General features: G+C 38.4%; 1 protein-coding gene across 11 annotated transcripts in view; it reads left to right on the forward strand.

Moving 5' to 3' along the window:
* The first annotated feature begins 2648 nt into the window (after positions 1 to 2648).
* RBMS1 (RNA binding motif single stranded interacting protein 1) overlaps positions 2649 to 26592 on the forward strand; it is a 212789-nt gene continuing 188845 nt past the window's right edge. For 3 of the 11 annotated variants that reach the window (XM_073807658.1, XM_019922589.3, XM_033860098.2), the window contains exon 1: positions 2649 to 3144. In XM_073807658.1, the coding sequence (XP_073663759.1) occupies positions 3070 to 3144 (75 nt within the window). In that variant the 5' untranslated portion in view covers positions 2649 to 3069. The remainder of the gene's footprint in view (positions 3145 to 26592) is intronic. The other 8 variants (XM_019922590.3, XM_019922593.3, XM_019922592.3 and 5 more) reach the window with 4 other exon arrangements.

Here is a 26592-nt window from a genome sequence, read left to right on the forward strand (position 1 = left end):
CATTTAAGTTATTTTCTGTATATTATGAACACTCCTGTACATTTCTCTTGGTACACAGATAGACGGAATTCTCTGAGGTAGATGCCTACAATTACTGTGCAATAGCATACATGCAAATAAGTTGGGAAATAGCAAACTGTTTTCTAAAGTGGTGAATGTACCAATTTACATTTCCTCCAGTAAGCAGTGTTTTTGAGATTTTCCCCTTTTCTACATCTTCACCTACTCTTAATATTTTCAGAGTTCTTAATTTTTGCCAATCTGGTGAGTGTGAAATGGTATCTTATTAGTATTTTAATTTACATTTCCTTTATTACTAATGAGTATGAGTATCTCTTCATATGTTATAGGGACATTTGTGTTTCCTCCTCTCTGAAACACACACATTTAATCTTTTATTCATGTTTTAACATGTTGTTTTTCTTTTTAAAATTGATTTCAGGGAGTTCTTTACATATGCTATTAGGCTTTTGTAGTTATATGGATTACAAATAACTATTTTGTGGCTTGCTTTTTCACTTTCTTTATAGAATCCTTTGATGAATTAGTGTTCTGAATTTTAATAGAGTCAAATTGATCAACCTTGTACTCTTGGTCACCTTATTAAAGAAATCTTTCCCTACTTCAATGCTATCAAGATATTTCCTATATTATCTCCTAACAGCTTTGTAGTTTTGTTTTTTTACATCTAAGTCTTCGATTCATTTGAAATTCTTTCTTCCCCTTTTGTGAAGCAGGGCTCCAATTTCATTTTTTCCATATGGATAGCCAATTGACCCAGAATCATTTATTGAAAAGCTCATTCTTTCTCCACTGCTCTGCAATACCACCGCAGTCATAAATCAAGTGTCTACATAATTGTGGGTGTGCTTCTGGGCTCTGTAAAACAGACTGAATTTTCATCATCCAGAAAAAAGTAGAACAGTCTGAGTTTGGTAATTTCTTTTATCAACTCAGGCCTAGAACTCCTGAGATGGTTCTTAACGTGTTCTCTTCCTTCCGTCACTCCTGTAAACCATCATTCCTAGTCCTCCTAGGTTCTTAACACAGGTTAGTGCACTTGGTTCTCTTATCAAATGCATTCAAGAGTCCCACACTGAAACAGTATAAAGAACTATTTTTAGATTCCCCTAGCTAGGCAATGGACCACCCCGACCTTCAGATTGACATTAACCTCAACAGGGCCCACCATACAGCAGAAGCTCAGCTGTAGGATTTCACATGGGTTAACTGTTAATTTTTTTAAAAGAACGTGATTTGCCTCCTGGCACATCCAAAATATTCTCACATGAACTTACATTTGTTTTTTCAAATTGTATAACCTAGAAATTTGTCTAAATCATATAAAGATGATAAAGGTTTCATTTCACTATTGCATCATTTTAAAGTATCTTACTAAATCTTTTGAAATGTAATCAAATAAAAATGTAACTGACAAAATCATGCATTCCATTTCAGTTTGATTTACCTCTGTGCTATTATGAAAACAGACTCTCAGAAAACCAAAATGACAAAACAGAGTAATCAAGGTCTATTTAATAACAAATTAATTTTTCATTACATTTTATTAGATGCGCAACAACTCCAATTTGAAGGTGCTTTCTTACTTATCCTATTTGTACATTTGTGGTACTATCTCTTGTTGAGCTACAATATAAAAGTCTTCTACAGGCAGCTTCAGGGACCAATTAACTCCATTAAATTATATCCAGTTATGTAGTGAACTGAACCACTGCTGTCTGGGGCTGTCTGCAGCTGTGACAATTAGGAGATGGAGAGAGGCAGAAAGGGAGAGATTGATTTTAATATGTCACTGAAGCACACTGCAACAGCGTGTGTGACTTTCAAAATGGCCTTAAAATATTCCAAACTCAGGGAGTTTCCTTGTTCCTGAGTGGGAGTTGTCAGACTGTCTGGCAGCATTAGAAAGAGGCAGAGAAAAGCTGATGTCTATATTGTGTCCTCTAATAATAACATTCTGCCTCTTTGCGCCGTCTCCCCCTTAGAAAGATCCGTCTATTTGTTGTGAGGAGCGTGTGTGTTTGAGTGCTTTGCCTCCTCTTGTGCAGAGGGCATGATTTCACCTCTCATATCTCACCAAACTCACCAATCCGAAGGACACTAACCCTCCCAAGGTCACCTAGAAAATTAGTGTTGTGGCCTGGGGGGAACCGAACCCAGGTGTCCCCACTCCAGCCTTGTGGTTGGGCACTAAATCATTTTCCTTCTCTTGTGAAAAAAAAAAAAAAATCATTGGGCGGGGGGGGGGGCGGGGGGCGGGAAGTGAGAGATGAATCAGATTTCCTCCTCTTTCCCCCTTACCTCCCCTCCCCCTTAAGGAGATAAAAACTCATGAAAGCAAACAAGGTGTCCACTCTGCAGTTCTTAAGTGCGTCCCCCCAAAGAAGGTGTCCACTCTGCAGTTCTTAAGCTGGGTCCCCCCCAATCTACCCCCCACCCTCCACCCCCAACACAAAGCGATTCGGGCTCCCAAGGCTTCTGCCCGTCAAGCCTGGGAGGTGAGGAGTGGTTAAAACTCAGCCCTCACCTCCAGCCGGTCCCGGCTCCGCGGCGCCCAAGCCCCGCCCCCGCCCGCCCTTCCCCCACGGCCTCGGCACGCCAGCCCCTCTCCCCTCTCCCAATCGGGCGCACCCACCCCAGATGCCGCCTGGCACCGAGCGCAGCCGCCGCCGCCACAGCAGCAGCAGCACTTTCCACTTGTATTGATCACCTCCCGGCCCCGCTGAGCCTGCTCGCCGCAGCGGAGCGCGGCCAGCGCGCCAGCCCTTGGCAGCCCCGGAGCACTCGGGCTCCGGGAGGCAACTCCTTGCGAGCGCCCTGTCCGGGGTGCCCTCTGCGCTCTGCAGTGTCTTTCTGTCTGGGAGCAGAAGGAGGAGGAGGAGGAGAGGGAGGAGGAGGAGGAGGAGGAGGAGGAGGAGGACGTCTGGTCCGGGCTGAGAGGTGGAGCAGCGGCAGCAGCCGCCGCCGGAAAGGGAGAGGCAGGAGAGACCGAGACTTGGAAACCCCAAAGTACCCGCGACCCTGCACGGCAGGCTCCCTTCCAGCTTCATGGGCAAAGTGTGGAAACAGCAGATGTACCCTCAGTACGCCACCTACTACTACCCCCAGTATCTTCAAGCGAAGGTAAAGGGGCGCCGGGGGCGGGGGGCGTCGGGGGCGCGCGCGGCTCCGGTCCGGGAGGGGCACGCGGCGAGCCCCCGCCGCCTCCGGTGGAGTTGATGGAAGGTTGCTAACTATAGCGCTGGCCTGGGCGAAGCCCGGCGGCGCGCGGGGCGGCGGCTGCCCGCGGAGCGGAGTGCTGGGATCGGGTTACAGAAAGCCGCGGGGGGAGAGACTAGACAGGAAAGAGCCGCCGGCCCCTTCCTGGCCCGGGAAGCGGGGAGGGTCGCGGGCCGAGCGGCGCCCCTCGCCGAGCCTTGGCTGCTCGGCCGCCGACGCCTGGGGCCCGCGGCAGCACCCGCTGGCGGCGCGGATCTTCGAGCCCTTCTCCTGGGCCTCGCCCGGCGAGCAGTAACTCTCGGCTTCCCTCGGAGTGCCGCGGAGCCTCCCGCCCCAAGGGGACGCCCCTCAGCCTCCCGCGCGCGAGACAACTGGGGCTCGAGGCTGGGGACGGGACTTTTTCCTCCCCGCCTCCGGCCCTGCGCGCCCGCCCCTCGCCTTGATCTTTGTGCGGTGTGGCACTTCACCTGGTTACTGATTTCTACTTTTACGCTGTTGTTTTGGGTAGAAAAGTGGTCAAAGTTCACTCAGCGTTCATTGATGTCCCTTTTAATCTTCCCTGTAGCTTCTGCAAAGGAGGGACAATGGGCAGATTTCGATGCAGAGAAAGAAGTGACTTAGTATTTAGTTTAGAGACATACTACCGTATATGTTTACCACAGATCGATTTCCAGCGGTGCTTTCTCAAAAACGGCCTTGGAGCACGCTTAGGTAACACAGCGGATGACATGTAGTCATACAAATTGCGACTGGCTTTCCAGGGACCCTGGGTACGTTGTTAGTGGGCCTATCCTATTTTGACAATAAGAATTTGATGCCTCCTGAACTCAGGAAAAAAAATATTGGGTCCGTGAAGAGTGAGGGTTTCACTGCTTTGGAAGCCTTTTCCCACAGTTTGGGAGGGCAAAAGTTGGATGCACCAGACTTCTTCAGCAATTAGCATCTCTTATCTTGACTCCTGGTGCCCTTCTAGATCACAAAAGATGCAGCCTCTGAACTTTCTTTGGGAGGTTGTAATCATGCCCTGCTTGCTGGCAGAGGGCATTTCTGGCCTGGTGCAGAGAATCTCTGATTCAACCTTGATAAGCTTTTCTTTCTTACAAGTGTGTGTGGTCCATGTTTTATACCTACATCATAGTTTTGTATGTGTCCATGTAAAAAGGACACTTGTTAGCATAGAGACCTGAAATTTCCTAGCCCTCAAGGGCCTCATTTTCACCCCCTCCCCATTTTCATTTTACTTTGGGTTGCCACAAAGCGATAAGATGGTAGCAGCAAGGGTACCCATCATTCATTCTTGTGTGGTCGCTGCTGTATTTGTTTTCAGGGAGTGAAGGGAGGTACCCGTGTTTTGGTGAGCTACACTGTAAATATAAGTTGTTCAAAGAAATTTTGAAGTGTAATCAATGCTCTACCTTTTAGATATCATATATGTTTAATGCACTTGTTTAAATTATGCAGCATTGGGTACCTAAAGGACAGCCTATTCAACACTTAACTATATGAATAATAAATAACATACACTCAGGTGAAAAAGAAAAAAAGGCCATGTTTCTACAGGCATATTCACCTTAGTAATTTTTATGTACCATTAGTAAGTTAGAAACCAAGTACGTAGCATTTAATATAGCTAATGCAATGCCATTTGGCTCTTTTTGCCCCGTAAATAATTGAAGAGAGAGACAAACGGCAAGAGCCTGCTCTAGTAATTAGGGTCGGATCCCAGAAAGCTTTAGGGCCCATTTTCTGAAAGTGTGCTTCCTGCATAAAGCATTTAATATTGATTTGTGTTACGGTAAATGACATTCTCAAAGCATGTCTTGCTGTTTCTACTATGAAATCTGAAATCCTATTATTCTGAATCTCTTTGTTTCCGGAGAAAGACACACATACTCACTTGACCTATATAACTTGGTATTAAAGTTTGATAATTAAATCTAAATTCCCTGTTGTAAAGTATCTTGATTATCTCAGGAAGAGGCATCTCCTAAAATGTAAAGCGACTAGATGCAGATTTTAGGTAGCATAGTTCGGAACACATAGCCCTTTTTGTCTCCCGTATCTCATCTTTCTCTTGGTCACATGGTATTGTGAGTCATTAAAAAAAATAGAGACCTGATTTGATTTGTAGTCAGTTTAAAAACAAGTGTTACCTAATCTACCTAAAGAGTTAGTAAACTGACGTAGAATCTGTTGTCTACAGTGACGATCCTTGCCTCTGTGTGTGTGTATTTTAACCTTCCTGAAATATGGGATAGAAAACATCACTGTTTAAAGTACAGTGATGTGTTTGCTAGACAGAGTTGTTTTGAAACTTCTGTGTGGAAGCTCTATCAAAAACTGAGGGATGGCACGATCGTTTACCAAGTGATATTTGACTTAAACTTGTGATCCAGAGATGGATGTGTTTTGAATGGAAAAAGAATAAACGGGTGGGATTTCTTTTCATTAGAAGGAATAGACACCAATGAAAATGGCACTTGAAAATGAGTTTTGTTGCCATGCCGTAAAAAGTTAACATATGTCAAATCATTCTTCGTATGTTAGTCATCCAGAGTCTTTTCAGAAAAATGTAGTAATTTTTCTCTATAAAAATATATTAGTTACTTCTGCATTCTGCTAACAGTCAACAACCAATGGAGCCTGTGGAGCTGGATTACAGTGTGTGACCATATTGGTATGCTTTGTGCTTTGACAGAAAAAGATAATTATTAGAAAAAGTAATACAGCTGCATTAGACATAAAGTAAAGTTGAGGATGTTATAGAAAGGCAGGACATGGGTGGAAATGAAGGAGACTGCGAAATTTTTATAATGCCTTAGCGTAGAGTAACAGAGATTGCAAGTAACCTGATTTTACACGCTTGTTGAGTTTTTTTGTATTTCTCCGTTAAGGGTGGTCTTATCACAGCAGGGTTCTCTTTATCACCTGACACATTCATTCTAAGATACAGGTTGATGTAGCTTCATAAACATAAGCACGTATTGTTCTAAAGGATTTTCTAAATTATTAAGTGACTTATGCCGTATTACTAAAAATTAAATTTGGTATCTACTTTTCAGATACACAGGAAAAATTCTGGTAACGTAACATTTTAATTAACATTTTGTGTGTAGACATTTTCACTTATTGCAAGGCAACCCTTGAATTCTGTTTGTTTCAAAGATATCATGATGTACATTACTGCCAATATGTGTATGCAAATATTTATGGACATCGAAATACTTATTCTAGTTCTTCTGAAGAAAGGGAAGTACAAAATGTTCTTTACATGGTTAGCTAATATTTCATACCAGCTACCAGCAGTTTGACACATTTGTGTCTTTATGCATAGTTATATTGTTTTGTGTACTAAAGAGATGTTCTACACTAGAGAAATGTTTGTTTCTAAAACAAATGTTTGTTTAAAAGCTATTTTTGTATAAGTGTATGCCAAAGAACATACCTGAACCTAGCTTCAAAATCTGAAAAATAATGAGTAATATAATTTGGTATTCTATTAATGAAGCTACTAGAAAAAAAGCAGCTTTTCTGAATTGAATTTTTGGGTGCATTAACATTTTGTTGAATTCCTTAACTTTTCCTTAGTCATAGTCAAATGAATATTGTATCAATCTGTTTCTCCAGGAATGAGAGATCATGATTTGATACGTGGAACTACTGAGTAGATTAAGGTGACTTGGAGGTACAGTGGCATGATATTAAAACTTGGGTTGCTCTGTGTCTTGAGAAGTAAGTACGTTTGTGAGATGAATAAAGTTTGCTTAAATGCATCAATACAGTAATACAATATTTTACATGATGAATACACCTTATTTCCTTAAGTGAGCGGGGTATTGTGGCTACTGGAAGTGGTGTTGGAAGGCTCAAGAGCACGGAAATGCTAAAATCAAGATGCATTATGATGAAATATTGTAGCACCCTTCCCCTCGGACAGCCATTTCTTTTGAATTTCCATAATGCATCTTATTTTTTTATATGTTGGGAGACAAATCTTATGCTCCTAGAATGGAACAGGGAAAGATAAGTGAAGAGAAGTAGGAAAGTATTCAGTCATTTAGTATCAGTATAACTAGCTATACCTTACATGTTTGGCAATCTTGGCTTCGAATTTAAATTCAAATATGGGCAATTTCCATGTAATACACTTTCAGGAAAAACATTTTTTTAAGCTTTACTGATATCTCTCTCAGACTTTGTATTTTGCTTAACGGTTTTTTGGAACTTTTAAATTACCCCAGCTTACTTAATGAGTACTGAAATTTTAATAAGTCGTAGGTCTTTACACTAAAGACAAAGGGACCTTTTTCCCTTTTCTTTTTACTAAAGAGGGAGTTGCCAGGAAATAAAATTCTTTTTTTTTCTCTATGTCTGCTTAACCAATAAAAATCACGTGAGGAAGATCTAGAATGGAGATAAAAATGATATGGACACCTAAATGTTGTTCATTCTTTTTAAAGATGAAGAATTTCTTGCCTAGTTTGTTTTTTATTGGATGCTCAGTTCCCTAAAGTTTATTTTCCCCAAGCATGGTGTCCTTATCCCATACTAAGTCTCTCTTCAAAGGCTATCAGCCCTCCCTATTTCCTTGCTTGATTTGCAGAACAGTAGGTGCTAAATAAATGCTTGTTAGTGACTATTATTATTCTGAATAAGTACATGCAAAATTTTTTTAGACAAGAAAAAAATTATAGACCAAAATCTACAAATATAATAACTCAGCCTGATTTTCTAATGAAATCTCAATATAGTTTGATTTGAACGTTAATTTATTTTGTTCCTATAATGAAAACTTCAAACATTTTATGAAGTGAGTAAGATCCCTAAGATGAATCACATATCAATTGATCCGTGTTTCATTTATGGAATCAAAAGTGCCTTTTTTTTTTGGCAGTCTTTATTAAAGAATATGGTGCCAGAAAAAACAACTCATAGTATTATATCAAAGAGGGAAATGTTACATGTGATGAATTGGTGACTCAGCCTGTCTTTGCCTCTTATTACTGGCCCCCACCAACAGGATTCAAACTTTTTTCTGCTTAATTTTCAAGAAAATCCTTATTTTTCAGAGTATTTCAGATGTGGTAAAAACATTTATTCATTTCATGGTTAATAACTAAAACATAAACTAGCATTAAGGTGTTCAGAATTATAATTATCTCTGTTACTGAGTGTTGTATAACCCTAATATGACATTCGGCCACCTAGCTTTTTATCTCATTCATTGGGTATTATAGGAATAAGCAGGAACATATCCAGTTGTTCTTAAGTGGAAGTGTTTTATTCAATGTAACATCGCTTATTTTAAAGGAAGTGTAGTAATGATATGTCAGTGATTTAAATGCAGTGCCGTAATATTTGGTACAAAACTAAACCATATATTCAAAATTGAACATTGGGCTTGGGGATGTTATGTGGAATGAATGTAAATGTTCTGGTTTCTCTGCTGTATCATTTTAACGAGTAAGTAGTAAAACCTGGTGGAACTCGGCTATTCCTCGGGAGAAGCAGCACTTGGATGATACAGACATTTACCACCGGGAGTTTCGTCAGATGGTACACAGCAAAATGTCTTCTTACATTGTGTGTGTCAAACACACATGCAAATTTGAGCAGGCACACAAATTTGATAACAGAAACCAAATAATTTCTTAATCAGGTAGAAATGCGGGGAAAAGTGTACAGAGAATGGTGACAGCCAAGCCAGCAAGCTAAATGTGTTTCTCACATATTTGAATTCCTTATTTTTGCTTAATGCATCTAGTCTCCTTAACATAATTATATGAATATTTAAAATTTTCAAACAAACATTGGAAAATAAGTGTGTCAAAGATGGTGAGAGAGAAAAAGGGGGCAGAAATCAACATCTAGACCTCCTAGAGGAGAAAACGTTCAGTCTAAAACTGAACATTGTCATTCCCCATACATTGTCTTTTAGCTAATTCTTAAATGGATGCATTTACCATTTTAGAGGATGGAAAACAATCTTCTGGATGACAGTTATGAAAACCTAGATTCTAAAAGAGAGATTAGATCCTTGTATCAACAGCTAACTTACTTATAAAAACACACAAAATCAATGTCTGGTGGATGATTGCCTACAATGGCTGTAAATAACATCTGTATTCTGGAATTAGGCTAAATTTTAATCTGGTGTTTGTGGGAAATTGCTGAGGCTCATGAAGGGCTAAAATACTAACTAGGCGATCGTATTTCCTTAGTGACCCCAGAGCACCATTCTCTGCACTTGATATTAAGAAAGGTTAGGGAGTGTAATATCTGGTCCCTGCTCTCCAGCTGCCAGGGAAGACAGAATAGACACAATTCAAGACATAAGCAAAGAATATCTACAAAACAGTACACCCAGGAAGGCAGCATACCAACCAAGGGTCTGAGTGACAGGAAGGCACTCAGATCTATGTGTGGGATGAAAAACAGTGCCATGTGTACTGTGAGAAAAAGTAAAGTGCTAATAAAAGTTCCAGTAAACCTGGGAATTTTAGAAAGAATTGGGCTTTAGATGAATGAATAAAAATTTCTTGAAATGATAATCACCATTGTTTTGTATATTTTCTGCTCTATGATCCTTTTATGACTACTTAGAGCTTTAAAGAATATCACGTTTTTGTACTTCATGTTAACTCCTTCTCCTCAAAGTTTCATATACAATTACCTTATTTTACATTATTATTTTTCCAGTTTTATGCTTATAAGTGTGCTATTAAGCCCACCTATTAGGGTTGTGACAGGCCGAGAATATAATCCTTAAATGATGACATAATGGTTATATAGAAGTATTACATCTATTGTTTAAACCATTTGAAGTGATGTTTATTTCTCCTAATTTATTAGCCTTCTTTGGAGTTTTGTTATATTGCTAATTACATCTTTGTGTGCCTGCAATCTACATCTTGATAATGTGTCTATTGTGAGCTAGCATTTCTTCAGAAAAAACCAGATTTTTTTATTATTCCTGATCTTTCATGGTTATAGCTTTTTATTCTCTTTATTTGGTCATTATCTAGCTTTAATTCTTTTAAAATAAGCTGTTTACTCTGCAATGGAGCTAAGTCCTTCAGGAGTCATATTATCCTCTGGCCTCAGTGTGAGACACAGAACTGATCCCTCTGGCTACCCATTGAACAACAAGTGCTATTGGGCTGCTGGGTCCAGAAAAAGAGCAATTTCAGGGAAGGTTTTCGTGCAACAAAACTAGATCATTTCATTGATATGATGAATAATTTTTACTGATCTTGAAGGAAAAATGCATCATCTTCCCAGCTGTGCAAGTGGGTGGGCCTTCTTTACATGATACTAGTTTTGTTTTTTATAAGTTGAAAAAATTTACTAATAAGAATGGGCAGAATTAGATGGATACATCATGGAATTCTGTGCTTTTTCTAAACTTGAGTTTCTTGGGGCGGGGAATCAAAGTTGCCGAAAAAGAATTTTAGATTATAAACTTACATTTCCATTATACTTAATCCCCTCAAATGACACTATACTATTTCCCCTGTTTAACACTTTTTAAACATTATGACTTTGAGACTTATAATTGGGAGTATGTTTGTGCTGGAAAACCGCTTAAACCCTTCCTCACCTGTAGAATAGCAATGAAATATTTTCGCAGTTTGAAATAAAGTCTCAGATAAAATATTTGGTTACAAGGAAAAGTAAATCATATCAGAAATTTGTAATACCACCAACTTTACCCTTGTCTTCTCAACAATAACTTGGATTCATCACCAAACAGGTTTTTGACAAATGCAGACATTTACAGAAAGAAAAATTTGCCAGTTTTTATTTTCAGGTCATTAACTGAAATACTCCCCAAACCCTCTCTGCTTCCTACAGAGCACAGCTTTGATTAATTGCATTGCTTTAAAAATGGAAGCCTTAAAAAAAAAAAATTGCTAATCTCAGTTCTTAGGTTTTATTCTACATGATTATTTGCATACCTTTATTAACAACAACAACACAGAAAGAACTGGCTAGCAGAGAAACTTCTATAGCTGAAATTCTATAGCTGGGCAAATGATATTTTTTAGAGCGCTATGTGATTTGTTCTGTGACTGGGTATACCTTATCTTACAAGCGAATTGTGTTTCCAACAGGTTTTGTTCCAGAAAGTTCACTTATCAATTATTTAGAACTTGAAACTCATCTAGTATATTTCACATATAAATTGTTATCTTTAATGATAGGGTCCCCAGCCAACCCATAAGAGCTTGTGAAAGTAACCCAGTTTATAATTCACATACACTTGTTCTGTACTGGTCCTACCGTAGAACCAAATCATCACACGGGGACAATGTTTCTTGGAGGAGGGTGGTGAGTATTCAGAGTTGGAATTCGGGGAACCCATCTTGGCCCCCTTTAGGGGACTGAGGAGTTTTCCCTAACTCACCTGAGGGGCAGTGGGAAGACGAGTTCCCTTAGTCCCTCAGAAGGGGCTTTGAGCTTCTAGGACTGGGGACCGGGTTTCAAGAAGAGATGGGAGGTGTGGCTTGTGGAGTCACGTGGGTCAGGGATTTGCGAAGCTGGGAGTTGTGGGTTCAGGAGCTTCTCGCTGAGTTAAGGCCCTGGGAGACGTCCTCGCTCCTCGCTCCTGAGACTAGCTCCCTGCTTACTTTTCTTTCCCTGTGTTGGCCTCACTGATAATCTCTTGTTCCCTTTCCTCCTAGCCCACCCTCAATTTTCATAAAGCAGTCCCCGGCTATCTAAGAAGTAGGGCTTTTCATCCCTAGCTCATCACTGACTAGATTACTACAGCCTCACAAGCTTTCCTTCTCTTCTCTAGCACGGAATCAAGCAAACAGCTCTTGAGCCTGGTAACAAGAAGGATATCAAAAGACAGAGAAAACATTGTCCAATACCATCACTTCTCTTATTTTCACCAAGTCCTGGTCCAACAATGGTTCATAACTCTTAGGGGAACCTCAAACCTTGAGAATCTGAAGGTGGCACATTCCCATTAACCTCAGATTTTTACTGAGACTCAGCCCGTAGAGCACAGGTTAAGAATCCTACCCTGAAAGGAGGGCAAAAATGGAACCAGCCTATGCTTTAGAACACAGCTCAGACCATAGATCCCTTGGTATTTTGTTTCTGGATTGCGGCTTGACTCTGGGGTGAAGAGCTAGACAAAGCCCAAGGGCCTGCAAAGGAGGAATGGCAAGGGTCCAGGGGGTTGGGCAATCTCAAAGCGTGCTTCCTCTTTCCCGTCTCCTTTTCCGCCACTCCTTCCTTCCCCTTCCTCCTCCATTCCTGCTTCTACCTTTTCTTCTTGCGCAGTAACAGTAGTGCCACTGTGGACTGGCTTCTGGCCAGCTACACGTGTGTGTGCCTAGTGGTGAATCTGCCAGGGTGACGGCTGCATACAAGCTAGTCCCACTGCGTCTGCCCAAGTCAGGGACCAAGTGGGTCTGACTTAATTTGGCTAAAAAAAAACTTTGCTACCTCTTAACGCTACAGATTATGATTAAGAATTTGCTAATTACAGTTCCCTCTTTGAATGGGATTTTCTTTCTGATTCCTTATCCAATTTTATATGGAAAATTTAAATAAAATTGTATTTGGTAATGTATAAGTGTTACAGAAGCACAGGCATGATGTAATACTTTGAACAAAAGAGAATAGAATTAGCATAATAAAAAGTGTTTTGATGCCAAATGTGGGCTCTTAATGAGATTGGAACTTTAAATATGACATAGTGAAATGGTAAGCTGCATACAATTTTTCTGTACCCATAATAACATTTAAAATCATATGTAACCATTTTTTTCTGTTTCTTGAATATTTCACACAACTATTCTTTAAAAATAACCACGAAATATTGTGTTTTTCTGATTGGCAAAAGACTAAAAAAAGGTGTGTTTCTTACTTGGTAGTAGTTCCTCAGATTTTAATTTTAATAGCAAACATCTTAAATGTTGATTTCGATTGCTTTTTTTAAAGAGTAGATTATATCTTAACGTATAAATAGGATTTCAAATGACAGTGTTCTTTTCTACCCCTCTATCTCTGTCACCAAATTCAAATTCATGTCTCAGCAGTTCGGGATGTTCTTCGGTGCATATCCTTTGAGCCTTCAAAATTTGATTTGACTGTGTGTTCTGACGATAGCTTGTTCAGATAAGCACACGGTGATCGTCATCTGTGTGTCTGGGCCCTAATGAACATCTGCTTTCTAGGGCGCCACAGGAGCACCTTTCTTTGTTTCCTCTTCCTTTGCCTTTTTGATTTGAATCTTGTTAAACCCTGCAAATGGGGTTGTTTTTCAGTATGCAAATACTCCCATCTCCCTTTTTGGAAAAGAAAAAAAAAGCGCCAGATATTTTAAACATGAACGCGTTGGGAATTTAAAAGGAGTCTGCAGGAAGCAAGTGCACAACTATAGTTCTACTCTTGACCACTCAGACATGTTGTACTAAAATCATCTAGCTGAGATCATAGAGTTGGAGCTACCTGGTGGGCAATTTAATTAAATTCAACAAACACTGAGCAGGCATTGTATTAGGCCCTGGAAGGTGCAAATATGTAAATGAGGCATGATTCCTGCCATTGTGGAACACGAGATAATTTTATTTACTTGTTTATTTAAAGTTTTTATTTTAGGTAGAACATATATATAGTATAGCGCACACATTTTAAATATGTAGATTGTTATGCTCATGTACTGGCCACCCAGGTCACTCTATGACATTTCCAGCACCCAGAAAGCACCCTCATGCCCCTTCTCACAGTTTCCTCCCCAGAGGTATCCGCTAGTCTTACTTCTATCTTTGTAGATTGGTTTTGCCTATTCTTGTACTTCATAAAAATGAAGTCCTGGGCTTCCCTGGTGGCGCAGTGGTTGAGAGTCCGCCTGCCGATGCAGGGGACACGGGTTCGTGCCCCGGTCCGGGAAGATCCCACATGGCGCGGAGCAGCTGGGCCCGTGAGCCATGGCCGCTGAGCCTGCGCGTCCGGAGCCTGTGCTCCGCAACGGGAGAGGCCACAACAGTGAGAGGCCCGTGTACCGCAAAAAAAAAAAAAAAAAATGTCCTGTCGTATGTATCCTTTTGTGTCTGGCCTCCTTAGCTCATCGACGTTTCGGTTTGATTCATCCATGTTCTTATGTGTAGCAGTCGATTCTTTTTTTAATGCTATGTAGTATTCTATTAGAGAATATATCATGATTCATTTATCTGTTCTACTATTAATGGGCATTTGGATTATTTCAATTTGGAGCTGTTATGAATAAAATTGCTGTAATTATTCTTGTTCACACCATTTGGTCAACATATGCATTTAGTCATAAGAGAGGAACTGGTAGGTCACATGATACGTGTATGTTCATCTAAAATGGTAGATATTACCATTTTCTAGTCCTACTGGCAAAGTGTGAGAAAGCTATTTGCTCTGTATGTCACTAACACTTGGTATTGTCGGTCTTTTTAATTTTAGCCCTTCTGGTGGGTGGTATCTCATTATGGTTTTAATTTGCATTTCCCTGATGATTAATGATGTTGAGCACTTTTTCATATATTTATTGGCCAATTGGATCTCCTCTTTCGTGAAGTGTCTTTCAGATATTTTGCTCACTTCTTAAACATAACAGCTTTATTGAATATAATTCACATAACATAAAACTCAACCTTTTGCTCGCTTTTTTAAAAAATATCTTTATTGGAGTATAATTGCTTTACAATGGTATGTTAGCTTCTGCTTTATAATAAAGTAAATCAGCTATGCATATACCTATAGCCCCATATCCCCTCCCTCTTGCATCTCCCTCCCACCCTCCCTATCCCACCCCTCTAGGTGGTCACAAAGCACCGAGCTGATCTTCCTTTGCTATGCGGCTGCTTCCCACTAGCTATCTATTTTACATTTAGTAGTATATATAAGTCCATGCACTCTCTCACTTCGTCCCAGCTTACCCTTCCCCCTCCCCTCAAGTCTATTCTCTATGTCTGTGTCTTTATTCCTATCCTGCCCCTAGGTTCTTCAGAACCTTTTTTTTTTTTTTTTTTAGATTCCATGTATATGTGTTAGCATACAGTATTTGTTTTTCTCTTTCTGACTCACTTCACTCTGTGTGACAGACTCTAAGTCCATCCACCTCACTACAAATAACTCAATTTCGTTTCTTTTTATGGCTGAGTAATATTCCATTATATATATGTGCCACATCTTCTTTATCCATTCATCTGTCAATGGACACTTAGATTGCTTCCATGTCCTGGCTATTGTAAATAGAGCTGCAATGAACGTTGTGGTACATGACTCTTTGAATTATGGTTTTCTCAGGGTATATGCCCAGTAGTGGGGTTGCTGGGTCATATGATAGTTCTATTTTTAGTTTTTTAAGGAACCTCCATACTGTTCTCCATAGTGGCTGTATCAATTTACATTCCCACCAACAGTGCAAGAGGGTTCCCTTTCTTGCTTTTTATATGGGGTTGTCCTTTTTATTGGTTGTAGGTTTTTAAATAAAGTCTGGATACAAATCGTTCATCAGATATATATGTGTGAGGGTATCTCCTCCCAGTTTTCAGTTTTCCCTTTCATTATCTGATTACTATCTTTTAATAAATAAAGTTCTTAATTTTAATGAAGTTCAGTTTATGATTTATGTTCACCACTTTTTGTGTCTGTTTTAGAAATCATTGCTTACTTTAAGGTCATGAAATTATATTCCTATATTTTTTTCCAGGAGCTGTATTTTATCTTTCACATTTAGCTCTGCAATCCATTTCTAATTAATTTTTGTGTTTGTGGATAGGGTCAAGATTCATTTCCCTCCCATATGAATATCTAACTGATCCAGCAGCATTTATTGAAAAGACATTTTCGTTTTCCCCTTTGAAGTTCAGTGCCATCTTTGTTGTAAATCAGGTGACCACATTTACGTGTTTCTTTTTCTGGACTTTTTGTTTGGCTCTCTATGTATTCTTGTGTCAATACTACCTGGTCTTAATTACCAGAGCAATATATTAACTGTGTATTCTTCAAAGTGGCCTTAACTATTCTAGATCTTCTACCTTTTAAAATAAATTTTAGAATAAGCTTATCAATTTTCATAAAAAAAGAAATCTGATAGAATTTTTATTGGACTGACATTAAGTCTATACATCAATATCGGGAGAAATGATATCTTCCAGTCCTTCTTAATCCTCAGCAATTAAGTCAATTTTGGGGTTTGAGTGGGGGTGGTGGTGGTAATTATTACATCACAAGTACATTTGGCAAAATCAGTTCTGATTTTCGAAAGATTTATCCAAATATATCATCTTTTTAATGTTACTCATTTATTAGAAAGATCCTTTATCCTATGATTTGCTTAAACCCTTAAATAAATTGCACTTTAAAGGATTATAAATAATCCATCTAAAAATTCAAGTTACACACCTCAGTGTTGGTTACTATGCAGAGAGAATGTCATTGTATATAGTTTCATGTAATCTGTAAGAAGGCTATCTCTTCTTATTTATTTATGAACTTACCACTTTTAAGTAACTGATAATAAAACACAATGGAAAATTATTGTTTTAAATGCTTATTTCTTAAATACAGCCAATGATTTCTTCAAAATTTATAGTATGATAGTTGGCACAGACTCTAAGAAAATAATTCTTTTGAAGGGCGAGAGAGAATATTCATTATCAGGTAAAAATTAATTTTGAAAAGTAGCTTATAACTGAAACTTCCCCCTTAAGAACAGATGCCATGCTTTTTGATTTTTATTGAATGCATCTCAAAATGTAACTGTTTCTCCTTTATATTCTTTATTCTCCCTTTGAGGCTTCGTTTATTTGATGATGTGTCATCCAATCACCTTGTCTGATATAAGCATGATAATCAGCTGAAAATTAGTTTGTGTTTGGAGAATTTACTAACATCCCCTGTGATTTTTTTTTTTTAAATATACCCTGGATATTGTGAAAACAAAGTCTGGGAATAGCTGTGCTTAGAAAGCAATAGGACATGCTGCTCTATGGGCTTCTGTTCCTTCAATCTTTTTCTTAGATGCTCTAGAAATCTCATATATATTTTTTTCATGCTTTATATTTCAGGTTTTTAAGCTTTGATTACTGCCGACTTCAGCCAGCCAAAAACAACTACATAGAACTTTCAAAGCTTATTAGTTCTGGCTAGGTTAGCTTGGGTTGAGTAGGAGGTTGAATAGGTGACTTCTGAAGTCCCTTTCAACTCTAAATTTTATGATTCTGGTAATGTATAACATCCAAGAATCACAGAATGTTAGAACTAGAAGGAACTTGAAGATAATCTGATCCAAGCCACTCACTTTCCAGATGAGGAAAGCTACCCAAAGTGAAGAGACAGGAGTAGAGTTCCAGAGCCGGGGGGTGGGGGGAGGGGGAGGGGGAGTGACAGGAGGGCCAGACCTCACATGACTGGCCAGTGCTGTGATCTGAAGGAGGGAAGGAAGGAAGAAGGCAGGCCACACACAGCTTTAGCAGCTATTCTAGGAAACTTATCAGAGGTTGGACTGGGGTGTGAATGGGGCCAGCGTCACCAGCTGGTTTCTGACTGGAAACCAATCGTGGTCACCCTGCCGGCCAGACTCCTGCGCTTCCTTCCCCGAGAGCGGCCCCTTCTCCTGGTTTGCCACAACAGTGTCCAGATCTGATTCTGCTTTGTTCTGCTTTTAACCCTACAGGTTAGCTGGGTAGCGCTACTGTAGCTGGGCCCTGCTCATCCTCCATGGCTTCTGGCCCATTCAAGGCCTTGTCTCCTTCTGGATTCTTCCTTTACCACATTGCTAAGGGTCTTTGTTTTCATAGCCCTGGGTCTGCGGCCAAAACCCTCTCACTTTTTCAGCACGCCTGGAGCTTCCCACACTAGAAGGATACACTCCAATCTACTTCATTCTCGCTAAACTTTCTCTGTCCTGCCATCACCACCTGCTGTAACCTGTTTGGTCACCAAAACAACAACAGTACAACCCAGAGAGGCTCTGATTAAGCACCTCCTTTCTTTGTCGAAGCCAACCCTCTCATTCAGCACTCTGATGGGAACCACTTTCTTCCTAATGCCAAGCACTCCACGTTAGTCTCTAGTATCTCTTGTTTTTTTCATGAGTTGTTTGAACATAGTTGACAGCCTTCTGCATTTATATAGGATCAGGTTTCAGGAGCTCCGTTTTAGTCAATTACTGTGGAAGACCTCAGAGAAAGAAAACACACAGTAGGAGGCATCAACAGGTCCATTGTGCTACTTGGATACAGCTTTTCCCTCGTGCTGTTTGGATCATATACTCATTAAATACATTAGCTGGAAAGAACCTGCCTGGCCATGTGCCTCCCTTTAGGGAAATCAAATACAGGAGAAATTGGGATATAGTAAGCAAATAAGAGAGCATGATTTTCCCACAGCTTACAAAACGTTCTCCAGTGAAAATGCCTCCCTAAGTTCATTCACATATTTCTAAGTCTTTGACAGAAAGTATAATTTAAAGTTGAGCCATCAGGAGCCATGGCCTATTAAAGAGTAATTAGATATTAAGAGAAATAGTTTGTGAAATAATTTCTTAAGTCAGTTGGAAAGGGTGAGTTTATTTTGTCATATTAGATTTACGACCAACTTCTGAGGAATGCATGATTGAGCAGAGGTACAGCTGTAGTAGCCTTTTGTGTGTGTTTTGTTTTGTTTCTCACTGCTTCAAAAACCCTCAGTGCTGATTGGTTCAAACCTTTTGGTTTTCCTCCTACTAGTGTGTGTAATCATGACTGGTAAACTCTGGAAGCCATGCCATGCACAGAAGGAAATGACAGAAAGGCCTGTGGGTGATTTAAAATCATCATATTAGGGCCTCTACATTATCTGTAAGGAAAATAAATTGTTTGTGGACCATTATTAGTTGATAAGGGTCACAGTCAAGGTTTCCAGGGTGGTGGTGTTTTTAAAGATTGGGGAGAGACGTGCCTTTTTAAAACATCTTAGGGTGCCTCTTTTACAGAGCAGTTGATTTCTTGGGCCAGAAAGTTCTCTCAGGTGGAGGGAGTGAATCATCTTTAAACAACATGTTGCAAAGCAAAACGAAACGAAACAAAAAAACACCATGTTGCTCCAACATATTTGGCTATTAATAATGTGTGTGTGTAAATTGCTCTGAGTCTCTCCCAAAACACAGCGGTAGCTTTGTGTTTGAATTTCCTTTACTTATTTAATTATTGCAGGAAAGATGGGCCTGCTTGACACTTTAGAAGTCATGTACATTGTTTGTCTAAGTTAAAAACATATGTATTCCATCAGAGTGACTTAAAAGAAAGTCAGGGTTCCAGTAAGCACAGGAGTAATTATTATCCTTAGAAACAGGGAATTTTTTTCTGATCCAAGTTTACTTCCTAAACTAAATGTTTCTGTTTTTAGTAACCTTTTATCTAACTTTTTCAATATGTCAGGAAGCTTTTGAGCAAAGTTTACTCACATTTTAAAGAATGTACAGGCCTATTAAGGCAGATATATCCAGTTCTGCATTGGTTATTATATGCTCACTCTTGGGCAGCTGATAAAATCTCATTTTTAGGATGTTTAAAATATGGGGACATAAGAGTTTACTAATTTGATCTTTCCTCATTCCTTATTATATGTTAACTTTCACTAAGTGGAATTTCATTTAGACTATGTGTAATACATTTACATTCTAATGTAATATAATTTACATGTTGGGAGATAAGATGGAACAAGTCAGAGAATATCAGGAAAGAAAAAGCATAGCATGAAGTTTTATGTGTATTTAAACTGAATTTAGTAACAGTTTAATGTATCATTTTGTTAACAGTAATTTGTGTGTATGTTGTCTCCTTTATAAGAATGGAAGATTCTTAAGACAAGAAATATACCTTGTTCATTTTTGTGCCTATTACAATGCTCTGCACACAGTAGGTAGTTAAATAAATGTTTATTAAATTGAATCCATGTCTATTGTGTACTAATATGCTAAAGAGAATTAGGAAGCGCAGCCAGAATTCTTTAGGGGTGAAATGCTAATGCTTAAAATACACACATGATTAGGATAAAAACGGGTTTTTAGTCTAAATGACCTAAATAATTTTCTCAATCTGTAGCTTTATTATTAGACTCCTTGTTTGTGCCTAGAAGGCCATCACTGCTATTAAGCTAGTTTGTCATCGTCATATAAGCATTTCATGAAGTACAAAAACAAAATATTCAAGTTAAATGTAACAAATGTAATGTGTATAGAAATGAGAGGCCCGGGCTTCCCTGGTGGGGCAGTGGTTAAGAATCTGCCTGCCAATGCAGGGGACACGGGTTTGAGCGTTGGTCCGGGAAGATCCCACACGCCCGTGTGCCACAACTACTGAGCCTGTGCTCTAGAGCCTGCGAGCCACAACTATTGAAGCCCGTGAGCCACAACTACTAAAGCCCGCGCGCCTAGAGCCCGTGCTCTGCAACAAGAGAAGCCACTGCAATGAGAAGCCCGTGCACCACAATGAAGAGTAGCCCCGCCTTGCCACAACTAGAGAAAGCCTGCGCGCAGCAACCGAGACCCAATGCAGCCAAAAATAATAAATAAATTAAATAAATAAATTAAAGAAAAAAGAAATGAGAGGCCCATTAAAATGAAAATTTTACTTGTAATTTTTTGAATAACATATGGATGGGGCATTATTATTGAAAAGCAATTAAATATTTTAAAAGGGCTACATTTCTAAGAACGATATTTTTTAGGATTAGCTGGAGGTCTCTAAGGGCCTAGAATTGTGTCTGGAAGGGTTTGTGATTATAGTTGTCAGGGTTTTGACAGGAAACATATCGCATACTCAAACTCGGTATTCAAGAGATGTTTAATAAACATGGATATTTACAAATGTGTTGGCAGGACTTAGGGAAACCAAAAAGGGATAATGACATGTTCTGAGGCCAGCAAAAGATGGGTATTTTTACTACACAGGGTCTGAAGGGCTAGAGGTGGGAGCAGTTCCCAGAAGCTAGAAGGGTAACCCTGTGAAGAGGGCTGCCTGAGAGGAGCAGTGACCTTAGCTGAGGACCAAGGCCAACCTAGGCTGGGCAGACATCCCTCACTTTCCTCCCATTTTTGGATCTCCTGAGAGTGCCTCCAATTGGAAACCGTAGGAAGCCAGAGGGAGGAGGATCCCTCTGATGCAGGGCATTATGGGTCAGCTTTTCAGGGCACAGAATAGGGTAGAGAAGGTGGAGAGGCAAATGGAGGAATGGGGATCGGTAAATATTTGTCAAATAAATAAATGGCTGCTTACTACTTAATGAATAGCTTTCTTTTTCTTTCAATTAACAGTGCTACTTATTGCCTTCTTAAAAATCTGCATTATTCCTTGATTGAGATAAGCAGCATTTAGTAGAGCACCTACTATGTGCAAAGCATTTTGCCAGGCCTGTTGCTATCAATAGCAGATAACTTTCTAAGAAAATTGTCTGCTAGTGGAGTTGTACCTTGCTTTACACAATAGATATTGAAAACAGCTAAACAAGCGTTGACATTAAATACTTTGAAATGACATTATAAAGTAATCCAAAGCACCTCATTTCAAGTAAATTTGGGAAGCTTGCTCTTTAAAGCAATCCTTTAGTGCAGCTCTGTCCAGTAGAACTTTCCACAATTATGGGAATGTTCTATATCTGCACTGTCTGATGCAGTGTCCACTGGCCCTGTGGAGGCTACTAAGCACTTAACATTTGGCTTGTGTGACTGAGATGCTAAATTAAAAATGTTTAGCCACATGTGGCTAGTGGCTGTCATATTGGGCAATACAGCTGTAGTAAATTGTTAAGGAAGTATGAGCTACCTGATTTAATTTTTGTGTGAAATCCATTTTGAAGTAAGAAGTTGGATCCTGCATTTACAGATTTTCAGATTGCTAGTCTCCGTGTATAGGAACCCTGCAAATACTGGTGACCAGAATGTAAAGGGAAAAGAAATCAAAAGCACCCAAGATTGAGTTGGTCCTAAAGCTTTTTGGCTAGTAAAAGTAAAGCAAAAGATGCAAAAACCCTTTTATGTTATATAGTATATGCTTTACAAATGTAGGTTATGTTTATTTAGACTGAGTTATGTTTAAAAATAGACCATTGTGTCCAGGTTTCTCATCATTAAAAAGTCTACTTCAATTACAAAACAATGCATTTATTTCCATAATGTAGATATTTTGTACCATACTAGTCGCTTCCATTCTTAGCCAATTGGTTACAAAGAAGATATTCAAAGAATGAAGCTAGGAAGTCTAGTATGTATCCAGCTAGAAGAAAATACGACTAATGATATATTAAAAGTGTATATATCTTCTCTTTAAATCTTGATATTTAGAGTTTCATTTTTTGTTTATTTTCTTGGGTTTACTGTGTATATATATATATTATATACATATAATATATCATATATATTCAGCTTTATGATAAAATCTGAGATTTTTCTTGGCCATTTTTATAAAGTTTTCTTCTTTTTAGTCTGTCTTTAGAAATCTGCATTGCACTAAGTCCAGAATCTGAAAAGACAATCACTTGAAGTTCATAATTATTCCATAAGGAAAAACAGATGATTACATCATGGATATGACATATTACCTGTAATGCAACTGAAAATATTTTTCAGGGCATTAAGTTCATGGATATTTGTTTTCTGATTATTCTTATTCTATTCAAGCCTACCTTTCGCCTGCCTTTTCCACATTGTGCTTTATTTGATTGGTCTTTAGTAGGCCATAAGAATTATATATGAGACTGTGCCTTTTAAAATGAACAAGGTCTAAGGTCATTATGACAGATTTAAAAAATGACTCTTGCTGTACAAACTCAAGAATGTTTTTGTTTATTGTGGTGACATATACATAACATAAAATTTACCATTTTAACTATTTTTAAGCATATAATTCCGTGGCACTAAGTCCATTCACATTGTTGTACAACTATCACCACTCAAGAACATTTTTCAGTCCCTAATATCGAGAGGTGACGTTTCCAGTTTCATGGAGATTTTTTTTTTCTCTTCTAAAAAGAGCAACAAAATCACCCCCAAATTCTTGTTTGTGCCAGTAAGGAAACATCTGCTAAAATCCTATCAATTGGCATTGTAAAGTGGTATTAAATTAGCGTAGCTACTGTAAGCTTGCTCATCAATATACAAAAAGAAGTTGTTGAAGTAACTTTTAAAATGAAACGGCACTTTAAATAGGAAAATGCAGTTATTTGGCCTCTTTCCATTTCATTTTTGAAGGAATTTTGTCAGAAACCCAACAAACACTATAGACCAATGATATGGTGTGTGCTGAAGAAAGGCGGTGTGATTTAATGTATGGGATGTGTCACACTTTGTGACTCACCTTCCTTTAATGTATTTTTCAAGTTTGTATAATAACATCCATACTTAAGCTTCCTTTCTTTTATTCCTTTAATTGAGTTCTTGAGATGATACTAACACAGTAATGAAATTTTAACTCACTTTTATGTGTGATAAAACGCATAATTGACTCATAATATTTTGGGAAATTATAAAAGATAAAACCAGCTTTCTTCCACAACATGAGTTCTGCCTACTTATCCGTTGCCGTAGTTACCAGGTAAACACTAATAAAACCAAAGGGGCCTCAAAAAAGTTTCTCACATCATTTGCATTGAAAATTCTTCATAGGACCTTTTAAAAATATTATCTGGGTAGGGGAAGGAAAGATTTACGTAATGGAAGAGAAGTCAAACTTTATTTGAATATAGAAAGAGAGTTGAAGGGGTAGAAATCTGAATTGCTGAGAAAGGAGTTTTCAGAGCAGACTGTTTCTGGTATTTTATACCAATTATGTGCAGCTATTGCTTTGAATAAATTTTGCTGCCCTGCTGAGATTTCCTTTTTACAAATCCTGGAGCAATTATAAGATGGAAGTCTGGAATGTATAAACAATGTCCTTTGAACAGTAAATGAGACTCATTCTTATAAAACTCAAGGGTAGGAATGTACTACCTTTTATTCTGTTTCTCTGCCTTTCCTTCCTCCGTAATCATTGCACAGAAACTTATGTCTACTTTGAGTGGACAAAAACAGGAATTTTGACTAGAAGTTCTTTTAAAGTATCATTTCTATCAAACTAACAAAATCTCTCCATTGCTATAACACAATAAACAGTATACTTAATAACTGTTCAGTATAGCTATTGATTCTATATTTCTATATCTCCAACCTTAGCCCAACAAACTGTAATAGGTTACCTTTTTCTATAGACCTGGAAAACAAAGTACTGCTCCAAGTCAGTTTCATGGGGAGAAAAATGACACCCTTAGAGCATAACATTAGGCTGAGTTTCCAAATGTTAGCTTGTTTTATGTGACAAAGCAATCTGCACTAATCATGGCAAACAATATATCAAATCCTAAAGAGAAGTCAACTGTCACTTGGAATTAACTGTAAAAAGCCTGAACTCCATTATTTTGCCGAACTTACAGACCTTATACAATGTTTACAATAAGGTTTGGAGAGTTGCCTAGCGTTGGAATATATACAATTAAACAACACAGTGGAACGGCCCTTTTATGTCAGCACTGCTAAAAGACCGCCATTATGCTCACATGATAGTCATTCTTGGAACTCTTAACATAAACAGGAGTAGAGAACATTCATTTGTAATTCTGTCTAAGTGCATATGGGATTTTATTTTATTTTATTCACATAAACCCCCATGGAAACTAAAGATAGCAATAATAGAGGGATCACCGAGTGAGAATTATTTCTTTGTCAAAGAATGTCATACTTTTATTTTGTTTGCAGCTGAGCCTAAGTACTTAGGTCTTTGGACTTTTATGTAAGCTTCTATAAACAAGGCAGATTGTGTTTAAATTGATTACAAAGTGAATTTATTTGTTTGAAGATACTTTTACACTAGAAATTAATACAAAATGCAGCTCCTGGTTCCCTCTTTCAGACATCTATCAAAAATAACCAATGTAAAGAGGCAACAGAATATCATAGATTAAAATGAAACCAAACATAGGCTGTGTTGAATCCACGTCATGTTTCCTTGAAGTTAGATTAGGTCAATTTAATAGTTACAGCTAGACCAGAAGGGTTGATTCTTCAGTGCAACCACAAGAGGGAAAGATACACGACTGAAGCAATTTCTTGTTTTTGGAAAGTGGAAATATTTAAGATATTGATTTAAGTTCTGTCTTTCAGTAATATAAATATATATTTTTAATACATGTATTGGATTTTCCCTGTAGCATTTTTTTCCTATAGGCTTCCCAGGGATGTGTTTGGCTTTATAATTCTGAAAATTAGTTTACATTGATACCAAAATAAAGCATAGCTGTAATCACATGACTCAATATCAAGAGGAAGATTTTAGCTCAGTTTAGATCACTGGAGCCAGTGACTCCAGCTGTTTTTGCCTCTGTTTTCTAGTCTGTTGTCTAAAATTTGGGAATTTGTTAAGCATGTTTCCAGAGAGGTTTGAACTGCTTGACAGAAACTTGACCTGTTAAATGGCCAAAAAAAAAAGGACTGTCAACTTGTATATGAAAAGTTTGCAGGATATTTGAATGACTGAGTGTTAAAGAACACTCAGAACATAAAAGGTTATCTGAAATATGATTGTTTCAGTAAAAAATGAAATGTTCGCCTCTCCCTAATCCTGGCCTGAAATTTGTAGATTAGAACCCTCAATACAGACCACTTTTTGTCCTTTACTTTCACTCGTAGTATGAATCCTTCTCTCCACTTCTCTAAATACCTGGTGGGCCTCCACTTATAATTAGAATAAGTGAAAGATTATATTGAATTAGACTAAGGATTTCCCAAACATGGTTTTGACCCTATTTGGACAGGGTCAACCAGATGCCCCAAGTATCCTTTAAATAACCAGTGCATCGATCATCTGTATGACTAGACTGTTCTTGCACCCATTTATGTGTTTAAGGACACTCAGAGAAATAGGATCCGCATACATTTGTGCAGTACTACTGGATTCCTTTTTTTTTTTTTCCAAGAAAATACACATTTCAAATGTTTCCTCTGTTCCTTTCTTTTCATAATTTCAGGACTAACTTTGGTTTTGATTTTATAAACTTTAAAAATATCTCTTTCACATTAATATTTTTCCAGGATGAAGAATCCTAATTTTATATTTCTTTTCTTTGAATCATTTTAGTTGATAATGTAGTTTAGTTGTTTGGAAGGGCAATAATTACAACTTCACAGAGTGACCTAATGCACTTGAATTTTGTGCATAGTAACATTAGATTTTCGATTATATTTCTGTTAAATAACTCGCCATGCCCAATGTTAATTGCTCCTTGGGGTTATGGTTCATGTTGAACTGCCACCTTTCAGGTGGTCCAAAATGACGCCCAGATACCGTTCCA

Source organism: Tursiops truncatus, chromosome 7 (genome assembly GCF_011762595.2).
Source record: "Tursiops truncatus isolate mTurTru1 chromosome 7, mTurTru1.mat.Y, whole genome shotgun sequence".
NCBI classification, from domain to species: domain Eukaryota; kingdom Metazoa; phylum Chordata; class Mammalia; order Artiodactyla; family Delphinidae; genus Tursiops; species Tursiops truncatus.